The sequence below is a fragment of the Chrysochloris asiatica genome, unplaced genomic scaffold, assembly GCF_000296735.1.
Source record: "Chrysochloris asiatica unplaced genomic scaffold, ChrAsi1.0 scaffold00006, whole genome shotgun sequence".
Taxonomy (NCBI): Eukaryota; Metazoa; Chordata; class Mammalia; order Afrosoricida; family Chrysochloridae; genus Chrysochloris; species Chrysochloris asiatica.
In genome coordinates this window covers 39,905,845-39,921,184 of record NW_006408524.1, presented here as the reverse complement: position 1 = coordinate 39,921,184, position 15,340 = coordinate 39,905,845, and the positions used below count along the sequence as shown (strand labels likewise).

The 15,340-nt window shown below is 36.2% G+C and overlaps 1 protein-coding gene across 1 annotated transcript in view; it reads right to left on the bottom strand.

Annotated features, from left to right (window-relative positions):
* Positions 1 to 15,340, bottom strand: part of AGMO (alkylglycerol monooxygenase) — a 249,011-nt gene that overhangs the window by 11,388 nt on the left and 222,283 nt on the right. Inside the window, exon 11 of the mRNA XM_006832291.1 lies at positions 4,931 to 5,013. Within this exon, the coding sequence (XP_006832354.1) occupies positions 4,931 to 5,013 (83 nt within the window). The remainder of the gene's footprint in view (positions 1 to 4,930; positions 5,014 to 15,340) is intronic.

Below are 15,340 nucleotides of genomic sequence, written 5' to 3'. Positions count from 1 at the left end.
TACTCCCGTAAGGATTTACACCCTCGGAAACCCTATACAGGGTCGCTATGGGTCGGAACCGACTCGAAGGCACTTAACAACAACAACAACAACAATAGGCAATTGGCTATTTAACTAAAAAACAAATACATTAAAACAAAGATAAGACTTTAAAATGATCAAACTTCTACAGATTTTCATAAAGTTATGATATATGTAATTTTAATATGTGAACTCTGGGGTCACACTGCTTGGGTTTGAGTTTAGCTCTATATTTTATTGGGTTTATCTCTGAGTTTCAGGTTACTTAACTTGAAACTTCAGTTATCTTAATCTGTAACATGGGCATTTTAGTGATAACTCTTCTTAGAGGACAGTTGTGAGAATTAAGAACATAACTTATATTAATGACCTATAACACATAATAAATACATAATATATTTTGTATTAATGTTAGTATGAGTGATCAATAAATACAGCAATGTTTCTATGTACTTTCTATCATAAATTTAAACAAATTAAAATAATTGAAGTTAATGTGTTTTTCCATACAAGGTAGCATTTGAAGCAGGATTCTTTTAAACAATATGCATTTGAAAAGAAACAATACATTTTAAATGCATATATATTCTGGGATATATTGTGAACTGTTCAATGCTTTTGAACATGTCATTGGTGATGTTAGATGGATCTTGGTTGAAAGTAGAGACTATGCAAAGGCATTTGACTATCTGGATCATGACAAATTATGAATAAGGTTGTGAAGAACAGGAATTTCAGAACAGTTAATTGTGCTCAAGCAGAATGTGTACCTAGCCAACAGGTAGCCATTGCAATAGCACAAAAGGGTACAAGAAAGATGTGTGTTGAGGATGTATCATTTCCCTTCTGCTTTTTCCATCTGTATGCTCAGCCAGTAAGCTGAGAAGTTAGACTAAATGAAGAGTAATACAGAATCAAGACTGGAGGAAGACTCATTAAGAACCTGTGATATGCAGATGATACTACCTTACTTGCTGAAATCAAAAAAAAAAAAAACACTTACAGATTAATATAAAAGGCTTCTTTGTGGATTATTTCTCAATATAAAGAAACAAAAATTCACACAATTGGACCAAAAAACAACATGATGACAAATGGAGAAAACATGAATTTTGTCAAGAATTTGATTTTAGTTGGATCCACAACTAACACTCAAGGAAGCCTAGGTCAAGAAATCAAGGAAAGTATTGCACTGAGCAAATCTGTTACAAAAGTCCTCTCTAAAGTGCCAGAAAGCAAAGAAGCCACTTTGAAGTGTAAAGTAGGTGTGTGTTTGGCCCAAGCCATGATATTTTCAATTGCTTTATATGCATGCAAAAGCTGGATAATGAGCAAGGAAGAAGAAGAAGAAAAAAAAGATGCAATTTTTTGAATGCATGGACTTCTAAGATGAATAAACATGTCTTCAAAGAAGTACAGCCAATACTCCTTAGAAGTGAGGGGGCAAGATTTAAGCTCATGGGTTGTTTTGTTAAGTTCTGTTGAGTCAATTCCAACTCAAATTGACCCTGTATAGGATTTTTAAGTAGCAACTGGTAAGCTTGAACTATCAACCTTTCCATTCAAATAGACCTTGCTGTCCAGCACATTAAACCACAGTGCCATGCGAGGACTACAAGCTCATGGTTAAAAACTGCTATATATACAATCCTACAATAACAGTGATCTATGGGTAATTATGAGTCTCAATGTGGCACTGTGGGTTAATGCAGTGGACTGCAAGATCATTTTGAACCGCAAGGCCGGTGGGTCAAATTCACCAGCTGCTCTTCGGAAACCTTATACAGGGTCACTATGAGTTGGAACAGACTTGATGTCACTTAACAACAACAACAACAGCAACATAGGTAACTAGGAAACACAGTGACTCTAGAATCAGCACAAGACTTCCAACTAAAAGACTGGCACCTCAAGCCAACTAGGCTCTCCATGGAGTCCTGGTGTGGCACTGTGGGCTAATGCGTTGGACTTCAAAGTCATTTGAATCACAAGGTCGGTAGTTCAAACTCACCAGCCTCTCCTTGGAAATCCTATACAGGGTCACTATGGGTCGGAACTGACTCAATGGCACTTAACAACAACAACAAGCCTCTTCATGGAAAAAAGATGAATATTTCTGCTCCCACAAAGATTTAGTCTTGGGAACCCTATACTGGGTCGCTATGATTTGGGACCAACTCGATGGTACTTAGCAACAAGAGCAAAGTATAGATAATATGGATAGATGCACAGGCTGAATTGTGTAGAGGACGATGATAAATATACCCACAAATAGAAAACGTTTTGACAGATGATATTTGAATATGGGTATTTACCTTTGCTGCAAACACACCTAAAGGGCAAAATGATGAAATTTTCTTAGCTATAATCAAACATCTTAAGGCAAAGAATTGCTGGACCTAGGGGCTCAGGCCCATAGTCTCAGGGAACACCATGATCAACTGGTACAACAATCCACAAAGACAGTGTTCTATACCCTAGTTTGGTGAGTAGTTTCAGGGACCTTAAGAGCTCATGCATGACCATCTAAGATGCAACTATTGGTCTATCTATGTGCAGAAAAAATAAGAGATGAAAATGGAAGATCTTTCAAATCAACTAGCCTAACTGACCAATGGACCATGTGAACATCATTCACCATGACTCTGAGATGAGAAGAACTAGATGGTGCACAGTTCCCATTACCAACTGCTTTGAAAGGGGGCACATTAGGAGGTCACAGGTAAAGTGGGAGAAAACATCAAACAAAACTCATAATTATATAAAAACAAACACCAGGCTTATGGGCCAGAAAATGACTGGAGCAACCCAAGGCTATGGCCCTTGATACCGTTCAGATCTGGAACAGAACTCACCCTTGTGGCCCAAATTTCAGCCAAACAGTAAGTAGGTATGTAGGGGGGTAAACACTGACAATGTATTCTCACCATGGAATGGTCAGTCATTCAAGATTAAAAAGGCAGCATTTACTTAAGGGGAGTCCTGGTGTGCTGTGAGATAATGTCCCAGATTTCAAAGCCATTTGAACTGCAAGGTTAGTGGTTCATGTTCACTAGCTGCTCCTTGAAAACCCTATACAGGGTTGCTATGTGTTGGAATCGACTCGACAGTACTTAACAACAACAACAACATTTACTTAAGGAGAAAGTTGAGAAGGAATGAGAAGGACAATGGAATGGAAATAGAAACCATAGGGAGGAAATGAAATAACTATTGTTGCATGAAGAGGATTGCAAACATTGAGATGAAACAAAGTTTATGATTTGTTGGATGCAAAACTGATTATCTTATCTGTAAACCTTCACTGAATTTACAATAAAAAGTTGTAAACAAAATTATGAAAACTTCTTAGACATTACCAAATATTTTAAGGAATGACTTGTTGGACCTGGAGGCTCAGGACCAAAGTTTCAGGGGACACCTTAGTCAACTTGCATGACAGAGTCCAACATCCAACAGAAACAATGTTCAATATCTTATTTTAGTGAGTTGTTGTTGTTAAATGCTGTCGAGTTGGTTCCGACCCATAGAGACCCCATATAGTGTTTCTGAGGAGCAGCTGGTGAGCTTGAACTACCAACCTTGCAGTTCAGACAGCTTTGCACATTAACTCACAGCGCCACACCAGGACTCCTGGTGAGTATCAACTGAGAACTTAAAAGCTCAAGAATGGTCTTCTAAGGTGTAACTATTGGTCTCATCCTGTCCAGAGGAAAGAAAAGAGATGAAAACTGAAGACCCTTGGAAACAATTAGTCCAGTGGACTAGTGCACCACATGAACATCAGTCTCCAAAACCACTACACCAGAAAAACTAAATGGTGTCTGCTTACTACTGTAAACTACTTTGAAAAGGATTGCATTAGAAGATCCTGGATAAAGTGGGGGGAAATGTAGTGCAAAATTAAAAATCATAAAAAAGACCAGGTTTACTGGTCAGATGGAGAGTGCTAGTGTCCCAAGACACTGACCCTAGGTCATCCTTCAGGTCTGGAACTGAACTCTCACCGTGACTTAGTTTTCAGCAAAGCATTGGTAGGTATGTAGAAGGGATGACACTAATAAGGTATGCACTACATAGAATGAGCAGTCGTTTGGTATCAAAACTGTAGCAGCATTTACCTAAAGACAAAATTCAGACGTGTTGGAAAAGAAAGAGAAATGGAAACAAGAAACACAGTGAGGAACTGATATAAGTATATTACACACACAAATTGTAGTTATTTAGATGAAAGGAAATGATTTGCTGAATATAAATCTGATGATCTTTTCTGTAAACTTTCACTCAACTCACAATAAAAAGCAAAATAAAAATGACTTAGTCTCATGTACTTTGGTCATGTTATCAAGAGGGACAAGTTCCTGGAGTAGGGCATCATGCTTGGTAAAATGGAGGGTCGATGAAGAGCATCCCGCAACACACAGTGACTGAACAATGAGCTCAAACATAGCAACGATTGTGGGGAGGGTGCAGGAGCAGATAGTATTTTCTTCCGTTGTATATAGAGTTGCATGAGAAGGTATCAACTAAATGGTGCCCAACAGCAACATACAATGAAATAGAAAAGTACTCAAATATATTTCATATTTTGTTCAGTTTTCAGAATTATGATCTCTATTTTGTCAAATTAACCATCTTAGTTTCTCTAACATACTTGAAAGCACAATGTCATTTAAAAGTTTTGATAAAATACAGTCTTGTATTAAATCACACAAACTCACTGTTGCATTTAAAATTAAAGATTAAAACTGTAGTTTCCATTTTTTAAATATAAGTGATTATAAAATGTTATTAGTTATTTTAAAATCTACATTATAAAGTTGCATGAGAAACTGATATCCCTATCCTTCTATTCCTGTAATACATTTTAGTAAAAGAAAGAAAGAAAACAAAAATTTCCGTTTCTTGCCTTTGATCCATAAGGAATCCAATGGAAGTCAACGTCAAGATAATGAAGGAAATCCTCAGAATGAGACTGACTTGTGGTAACACCTGAAAAACAATCACAAAGATCAATGGAATCTTGAAGTGTATTTTCAGAAAGAACATTAGCATTTAAAACTGCCAATGAAAATATCCCCAAATTTTACTTTATATTGCAACATTTATCATGATCGCTTTTAAAATAGGCTGAATAAGCAAAGGGCGTTTGGGAGCTCTGGTAGTGTAGTGGTTAGGAATCAGGCTGAAAATCGCAACGTCAGCAGTTTGAAACTACCAGCTGTTCCAGGGGAGAAAGATAAGACTTCCTGCTCCTGTAAAAGATTTACAGCCTTGGAAACCCTGTACAGGGTCGCTATGAGTCGGAACCGACTCCACGGCACATAACCACCACCACCAATATTATTTCGTTAGTTGTTGGACACTGGGCAACTGAATTAGACGATTCTGCAATGATAACACAAAATGCTCTCTCAAAAAAGTCTCCTTTAACGTTTTGATTTCATAAATCTTTGAAGTATGTGTGCCCCCATGTAGGGAGAAAAAAATCACTCACATTTTTATGCATAAATGGCACAGTCTAAAAGCTAAAGAGGGGGGCTTCAAAATTTTCATGGAAAATGGAATTGAGAGATAATAGAATGCTGGTGCAAACTTTTGAATTCCCTTCATACATTATTTTTGTTATAATATGTCAAAAGATAGCTTAATATGCTTATATGAATATGGGCAATTCCCAGATTCTAGTCAAGTTATGTTCCTAAATCTATCTTGAAGTCGAATTTGTACATAAATGAGAAGAGTTAGTTGTGGTTTGAATTTAACTGTCAGTCAGTCAAATGTTTGTCTTAGTCTATAAGGTATATTTCTAAGCATAAAAACCTTAAAGAAACACTTCCATATACCCTAAAATATCTTTATCATAAGAATACAGAAACAATGATAATATTTTGCTGTGCATTCCAAAGTAATTCCATTTTCCATGAATGTTTGAAGCCCCTCATATATACCTCAAATTGTTATATAATAGGTTTTACTTGGGTTGGTTTGGAACTATGGGTTATACATAATTTGGATGTTCATAACCCAAGGAATGGAATAGATAGAGGTAGAGATATATAGAGAGATATAAGTACTCACAATACATTCACCTTTAATTGTTTTTGAGCTATAAGTATTAAAGAAAACTTGGGGTTTAAAACCACAAATAATTGGTAATATTGAAAATATGAGGGGGCTTCAAAAAGTTCATGTAAAAATTCCATTATCTTTTCATTCAATTTCTCATTGAACTTTCAGAAGCCCTCTCATATATGAAAAAAAGGAAACCTGAGAACCAGAGTGTCAATCAACTTTTACATCATCACACAGCTGATGAATTATGGCTCTGAAATTCCACAGACTGCCCCACCTCGTCTGACATTGGTAGGAGACAGAAGAACAACAAATTTAGAGAACCCTGATCTACAGATGTAAATTGTGGCTAGATAGCCAGCATTAAGAGGAGGATGAATACAGTTTCAGATTAAAAGGATGGCAGGAAAAATAAGGGGTTGCATACACAACCAAATCTACTTCAAACCTCTGTAACTTCTGATGTGAAGGTGGATTTTCTTGTGTTTATGCTGCCTCTGCCTTTATCATCCCTGTGACTCTTGAATATCAATTGTTTAGTTTCTGGGTTTGTCATATTGAAACTTAGAGTGGGAAAGCGTTTCCCAGTGTTACAACATTGTCAAAGGAAAAGAATCCAATGGGGCACCATAAGCAATTTATATCAACAATTTGTCATGAGATGAGATTTGTTCATTTAAAAAAAAAATGTCAACATGAGTAGATAATGTTTTCTCTATTTTCAGAACTCTCAGGATGTTTACTATAGCAATATACAGTTCATTGGTTCAGCAAAAGTAAACAAAATATACCAAACATGAAAATGCATGGCCTAAATAGTATAATAGGCAATATTTCAGAAATATTAGATTGATATGTAATTAATTAGAAAATTTCTACAAATATTGTTAAGAAAAAGAAAAAAAATTGAATTTAGACAATTTAACCCAATATTGAAATATTAGGTATGCTTGTTGTTGTTGTTAAGTGCCGTCGAGTCGGTTTTGACCCATAGCGATCCTGAACAGGGTTTCTGAGGCTGTAAATCTTTACGGGAGCAGATAGCCTCATCTTTCTACAGCAGAACCGCTGGTAGTTTCGAACTGCTGACCTTGTGCTTCGCAGCCCAATTCATAACGACTACACTACCAGAGCTCCTTATTAGGTATGCTACATATTTTAAAATATGGTTCCAGTTTTATTAAAATATGAATACATAGAAACAAGGTATCCAATTTACCCTATTGCTTCAAACAACCAAAAAAGGGCAACATATTTGACGCAAGCACTTTCAAGACTCTGGACACCAGGTAACAGTGGACAGTGATTCCAGAGATCTAAGATAAAGATAACGTAAACCCTGTAAGCCTTAAGAGACAGCTCCCAGGCCTCAGCACAGAGTGAGGGAACTCAGAGGAACCTCACAAACTCCTTGAGTTGAGGGGATAAGATAGGAATTTGGGGAGGTTAAAACCATCTCTGTCAAGCTGATGAAGCAAAATCAGAACAGACTCAAATCTTTAAAATTTGGGTGAAGTGGGATGATAACTGGATTGGGAAAAACTGTAGGGAGAAGGCCTGAAATGAGAGACTTAGAAGAGGTGTAGTAAGCCCTTTCAAGAGACTGATGCAGGAGACTTGATTACTGACAGGACTGACAGGACTGGCAGCAGAACAACACATATTCAATGTGGTGTTTCAAAGCCACTGTTGTTTCCAACTCTGCCTAGCAAAGGATTTTTAATAATATTTGACTCTGTCTTCTTGAGCTGTTCTTTGAAAATTTCTATTTAGCTCTTATATCTCCTCATTTCTTACATTTGCTTTAGCATCTCTGAGCTGTAGAGCCAGTTTCAGAGGCTCTTCTGACATCCATTTTGGTCTTTTCCTTCTTTCTTGTCTTCTTAATGACCTTTTGTTTTCTTCCTCTATGATATTCTTGATATCATCCCACAACTCTTCTGGTCTTTGTTCTGTAGTGTCTAATGCACCAAATCTGTCCTTCAGATGATCTCTGATTATCTGGTGGGATAGGTTTAAGGTCAAATTTTGGCTCTGACTTGTTTTAATTTTCTCCAGCTTCAGCCTGAACAAGCATATGAGCAATTGATGTTGTTCCACATTCTGCCCTGGTCTTGTTTTGGCTGATGATATGGAGTTTTTACACTGTCTTTTTCCACAGATGTAGTCAATTTGATTTCTGTGTACTCCCTCAGGTGAGGTCCATGTGTATAGTTCTCTTTCATGTTGTTTAAAGAAGGAGTTTGCAATGAAGATTTCATTGGTATTGCAAAATTCTTTCATGTGATCTCCAGCATAATTTCTATCACCAGGACCATATTTTCCAATTCTTTATTTTCCTCTTTGTTTCCAACCTTTGCATTCCAATTACCAGCAATTATCACTATATCTTAATTTCATGTTTGATCAATATCAGACTGATGAAATTAATAAAATTCTTCAATGTCATCATTAGCTTTAGTGTTTGGTGCATAAATTTGGATAATAGTAGTATTAACTGGTCTTCCTTATAGGTATATGTATATTTTTCTATCACAGACAGCATTGGTCTTTAAGACTGACCTTGATATATATATATAATATATATATAATATAATTATGTGACACCGTTCCTCTTCCACTTGTCATTTTTGGCATAGCAAACCATGTGATTGTCAGATTAAAAATGGCCAATGCCGGTCATATCAGCTCACTATTGCCTAGGATATTGATGTTTATGCATTCCATTTCATTTAGACAATTTCTAATTTTCCTAGACTCATACTTCATACATTCCATGTACCAATTATTAATGGATGTTTACAGTTGTTTCTCTTCATTTTGAGTTGTGTCCCATCTGCAAATGAAGCTCTTGAAGACTACTCCATTCACGTCATCATGGTCAATCATACTCTGAGGAGGCAGCTCTTTCCCAGTCATATTTTGAGTGATTTCCAACCTGAGTGGCTCATCTTCTGGCACTGTATCTGACAATATTCTGGTGCGCTTCATTATTCTTCAATAGTCAGTATTCTGGTGCTATCTGACAGTGTTCCACTGCTATTTATAAGGTTTTCAGTGACTAAATATTCAGAATTACTTTGTCTCTCCTTCTTCCTAGTCAGTCGTCATCTGGAAACTTATATGAAACCTTTCCATCGTGTTTGACTCTGCTGGTATTTAAAATACCAGTAGTATAGCTTCTAGAATCACAGCAACATGCAAGCCACCAGGGTCCGACAAACTGACAGACGAGTGGTGGTTTCTACCTAAAATTATTCCTGTTCCAATGATCACTCCAGTTTACCTTCATTTTAAAAACTTATGTCACTTCCATTTTTGCTTCTTTGGCCAGGATTGAACTGGGAAGAACTGGTTCAAAACTATGTGATACCAGAAAAGGATTAGAGCTTTCAGTGCCAAGTGTTCACACAGCTTAATGCTGTTCCCTCCTGGTAGAATTGAATCTCCCGTGATTCACTGGGTTGAAAAAATGTAAGGGTCTTACATTAACACATAGGAATAATTAGTTATTATTATTATTATTATTATATTTCAGTAGAATACATGGGATATAATAATTGTCATGGCAACTCACAATGATAACTGTTTCTGAAGTCTATTCTAAAGTCCTTCCCTTGCTCCACATTTACTGCATTAATTTCATTTCTTCAAATTATAATTGATGTTCATTTTAGCTCATGTTTCTTTCTTTTTTTTTTTTTTTTATTGCATCAGTTACCCTCTAGGTCCTTCAGGAAATTAAATGAAACCCCAAAGGGATACACTTGAAGAGAACAGTATATACTTGATGTGACATGCTATAGGACCTAAGCTACATCTCATTTGACCAAGTGACAATACCTGCTATGAAGTAGAACTAAATATATATTTAAAAACTTTAAAAAGAGTTTATTAAAATATATTGATATAAAAACAACAGTTACATAATTGTAGTACTCATAGTGTTTTATACAGTACAGGATTCAAGGGAATTTAAAACCATAAAAATCTGTTTTCAAATTTATATTGGATATTCTCAGATGCCTTGTTAACTTGAACTATATGATCAAAATATTCTAAGTTAAAACTGATGTTAATTTATTTTATTATCTACTCTCTCATAAAAACCTGCAAGATGTTTGAACTGCTTTGTGTGTGTCTATTATTTAAAAAGATAACACTGCCTTTTCTATTTTACTTTGGAAACAGGCTAGTCTAATCCATATTTTCATTTCAAACATATATTCATGATATCACCCCATGATGTGGACCCTGGCAGCTGAGGAATTGATTTCCCAAGCTTTACTAAACCAAAATCAACATGAAAGTCTGTGGGTCATATCACTAAACCAAACACTATATATTTAAATTATTGCATTGAAAGTTTCAGTAAGAAAGGAATATACCTTTTACACTTTTGTGGTAGTAATCACATTGCTTTTTTGACTCCCAAAGTTATTTATGCAGAACTTGCACACATAAAACAAGTAAGTATTTATCTACTTTGGTATATGAATAAACAGAAAAGGTTGTGGGACCACAGCAGGGCCCCCAATTACAAGTCAGCCACAACTTTTCTATGTGATTATTGGCTACAGTGAATCTGGAAAAAAAATATTACTGTTGGATTTTAATGTCTTTGCATGCTTTTAAACATCCCTGAGACTAGAAAGGCACTATAGAATTTTGCAAGTAAGCAAACTTTCTTCCTAATCACACAGCATGTCTTTAGAAAAGAAAAACATGTGTGGGAAACAAGTAAAATGCACATTTCAAAATTAATTCATGTCTGGAATGGAGTGGTCTACAATTCAGCTTTCAGAATGAAAAGCGTTTCAATGCTTCTGTTTGTCAATACAGCTACATGAGTTTTTCATATACTATTTATGCAATAGAAAAGTATTCAGAAAACCAAAGTATAAGTTCCTTCTTTTTAAGATATGCAGAGTCTGGGCTACATTGTTATGCAGGAAGTACTCACAGATGCCTAGATATTGATATTTATTGGTGACTTTAATTTTAAGATCTCTGTATCAAAATCAAATACTTTAAAAAAAATCAACTATTTGAAGAAGACTGTGGTATCAGGATTGGAGGAAGGTTTACTAACATCCTGTAATATATAGATGACACACCTTACTTTCTGAAAGCAAACACAACTTGAAGCACTTACTGATGAAAATGAAACACTACAATCTTTACTATTAATTATGTATCAATATAAAGAAAACAAAAAATCCTCACAACTGGGCCAATAAACAATATCATGATAAATGAAGAAACATAAATCATCAAGGATTTCATCTTTACTTGAATTCACATTTAACATCCATGGGCAAATCTGCTGCAGAAGACCTCTTTAAAGTGTTGAAAAGCCAAGATGTTACTTTGAGAACTGAGGTACACCTGACCAAAGTCATGGTATTTTCAATAGGCTCATATGCATGTGAAAGCTGAACAATGAATAAGGAAGACCAGAGAAGAACTGATGTACATATGTTATGGTGTTGGCGAAGAATATTGGATATACAATGGACAGCCAGAAGAAAGAACAAACCTGTTTTGAAAAAATACATCTGGAATGCTCCTTAGAAATAAGGATGTTGAGATTTCATCTCACGTACTTAGAGCTGGTTTTCAGGAGACCCTTAACCCTGTGGAATCATGATTGTTAAAGTAGTGGGTCAGTGAAAAAGAGGAAGATCCCTAGTGAGATGGATTGCCACAGTGTCTCCAACAATGGTCTCAAACAAAAATTGTGAGTTCGGCACATAGATCGTGAGGTTGAAACATTGTGAGGTGTTTCCTTCTGTTGTGCATAAAGTCACTATGAGTAGTACCGTGCAGTGAGTTACTTCATATGACTCTTCTACCCATAATCTTTGTAACTCCCACAAAATAACAGTTTTGTTCTACTTGGTTCAGGTAAGAGAAGGTGGTAGAAGATGCTGACAGGAATATATGATTCAGTTGGCAGTGATTAACAGAGATAATTATGATTGTCAGAACTTGGAATTATGTATAAAATTATCCATTTCACTACCATCAGAAATGAAAAGCTGGGAGTGGAATGCATATTTTGAACCCAGAAATCCCTGGGCATTGAAACTCCTTGACCCAGAGATAGACAGCTGTGATACCAGAGGAGTGGCAGGGGATCAATGGAGGAGATTGATGTCTACGTGTGCTCTGCATCTAGAAGTGTGCTTCATGGCTCTATCTTAAAAAGTTTGTTAAAGTAATGAATGCTTGGGCTTAATTTTTTTAATCTTTTGGGGGTAAAGGTAAACCATACCTAACCCAAACAAAAACTATCACAATGTAGAATTGTTTCATTGTTTCATCATTAGTAGTTTTTGTTAAGTGCTGTCAAGTCTGTTTGGATCCATAGTGACCCTATATGTAGTTTACTGAGGAGTGGCTGGTGAGTTTGAACTGCCAACCTTGTGGTTCAAGCTAATATTGCAGCCCAATGCGTATCCTACAACACTACACCAGGACTCAGATTGGAAGGCACTCAAAATTCAACTGGGGAAGAACTTCTACTTCAAACTACAGTTGGCATTAATGACATGGATGTATCACTTTCTGGTGCCTTCATTTGCTGATAAGCACAATTCAAACAGAAAAAAAATGGCTGCAAACATCCACTAATAACTTGAACATGAAATGTACAAAGTATGAATCTAAGAAAATTGAAAGTCATCAAAAATGAAATGGAATGCATAATGATAAATATCCTTGACATTAATGAGTTGAAATCGAGTATATTTGCCATTTTGAATCAGACAATTTCATGGTTCACTATACCAGCAATGACAAACTGAAGGTAAATGGTGGCACATTCATCATCAAAAAAGATTATTTCAAGATCTATAGGATAACACCCATGCCATATGCTTATAAGTTGTTGTTGTTGTTAAGTGCCATCGATCGGTTCCGACCCATAGCGACCCTGTACAGGGTTTCCGAGGGTGTAAATCTTTATGGGAGTAGAAATCCTCATCTTTCTCCCGCGGAGGGCTGGTAGTTTCCAACCGCTGACCTTAAGGTTCACAGCCCGATTCGTAACCACTACACTACCAGAGCTCCTTTCAGTTAAAACCATTATTATTCAAATTTAGGTACCAAACACTAAAGTCAATGATGATGCTTTTGAAGAATTCTGCCAACTTCTTCAGCCTAAAATTGATCAAACACACAATTAATATACATTGATAATTACTGATGATTGAACATAAATGTTGACAATAAAGATGATCGGTAGCTGTAAAATTGGCCTTGGTAATAGAAATGATGCTGGAGATCATATGATAGAACCTCACAAGACCAATGACTCATTCATTGCAAATACCCTTTTTAAACAACATAAATGATGGTAGCGTAGTGGTTACGAATCAGACTGTGAACCTCAAGGTCAGCAGTTCGAAACTACCAGCTGCTCTGTGGAAGAAAGATAAGGCTTTCTGCTCCCGTAAAGATTTACAGCCTCGGAAACCCTGTTCAGGGTCACTATGGGTCGGAACCGACTCGACGGCACTTAACAAAAACAACAACATACACATGGAACTCTCTGGTTGGAATACACAGGAATCAAATTGATTATATCAACAGAAAATGGAACAGTTTAATATCAGCCAGAACAAGGCCAGGGATCAACCAGAGAACAGCCAATAAATTGCTCATATACAATTTGAGGCTGAAGCTGAAGAAAATTAAAACAGGCCCATGGAATGAAAATATGACCTTGAATATTTACCACCTGAATTTAGAGACCATCTGAAGAATAGATCCAACCCATTAGACACTAATGACTGAAAACCAGAGGAGTTGTGGGATGATACCAAGTTGTGGGATGTCATTAAAACAAAATGAAAGAAAAAATAATAAAATGAATGTCAGAAGAGACTCTCAAACTTGCTTTTGAATGTAGACAAGCTAAAGTGACTGGAAGAAATAGGGAAGTAAAAGAGCTGAAGAGAAAATTTAAAAGCTCAAGAAGACCAAGTCTAGTATTATAATAATGTATGCAAGGACCTGAAGTTAAAAATCTAAAAGAGGAAATCATGCTCAGCATTTATCAAGCTGAAAGAACTGAAAAAAATTTTCAAGCCTTGAGTTGCAGTACCAAAGAATTCCTTGGTCAAAATATTGAATGAATTAAGATGCATTAAAAGAAGATGGAAGGTATATACAGAATCACTGTACCAAAAAGAATCGACTGATTTCCAGTCACCTCAATAGGTCTCATATAATCAAGAACCAATGATACTGAAGGAAGAAGGTCAAGTTGTACTGAAGGCATTGGCTAAAAACGAGTTCTAGGAATTGTTGAAATACAAAGTAAAATGTTTCAACAAACTGATGCGGTGCTAGAGGTACTCACTCATCTATTCCAAGAAATTTGGAAAACAACTACCTGGCCAACCAATTAGAAGAGAATAGTATTTATACTAATCACAAAGGTGACCCAACGGAATGTGGAAATTATCGAACAATATCATTAATATCACATGCAAGTAAAATTTTGCTAAAGATATTTTAAAAATGGTTACAGCAGTAAATTGACAGACAGCGCCCAGGACGTCAAGCCAGATTCAGAATAAAATGTGGAACTAGAATATCATTGCTGACATCAGATGAATTTTGGCTGAAAGCAGAAAGCATCAGAAAGATGTTTACATTTGTTTTATTGACTATAGAAAAGGCATTCAACTGTGTGAGTCATAACAAATGATGGATAACATTGCCAAATTTCAAGCAGCAGTCAAACAATCAAATGAGGTATTGCGTTAGGCAAATCTGCTGTGCTAAAGATCAAAGATATCATTTTGAAGACTAAGGTGTGCCTGACCCAAACCATGGTATTTTCAATCACCTTATATGCATATGAACACAGGACAATGAATAAGGAAGACTTTAGAGGAACTGATGCATTTGAATTATGGTGTTGGAGAAGAATATTGAAATTACCATGGACTGCTGAAGGCCAAACAAATCTATGTTGGAAGAACTACAGTCATAATGCTCCTTAGACGTAAGGATGGTGAGACTTCATCTCTCATATTTTGAACATGTTATCATGAGGGACCAGTCCCTGGAGAAGGACACCATGCTTGGTAAAGTGGACAGTCAGTGAAAAGGAGAAAGACTATCAATGAAATGGATTGACACAGTGGCAACAGCAGTGTGCTCAAGCGTAACAATTGTGAGGATGGTGAAGAATTGGGCTGTGTTTCATTCTGCTGTGCATAGGGTCCCT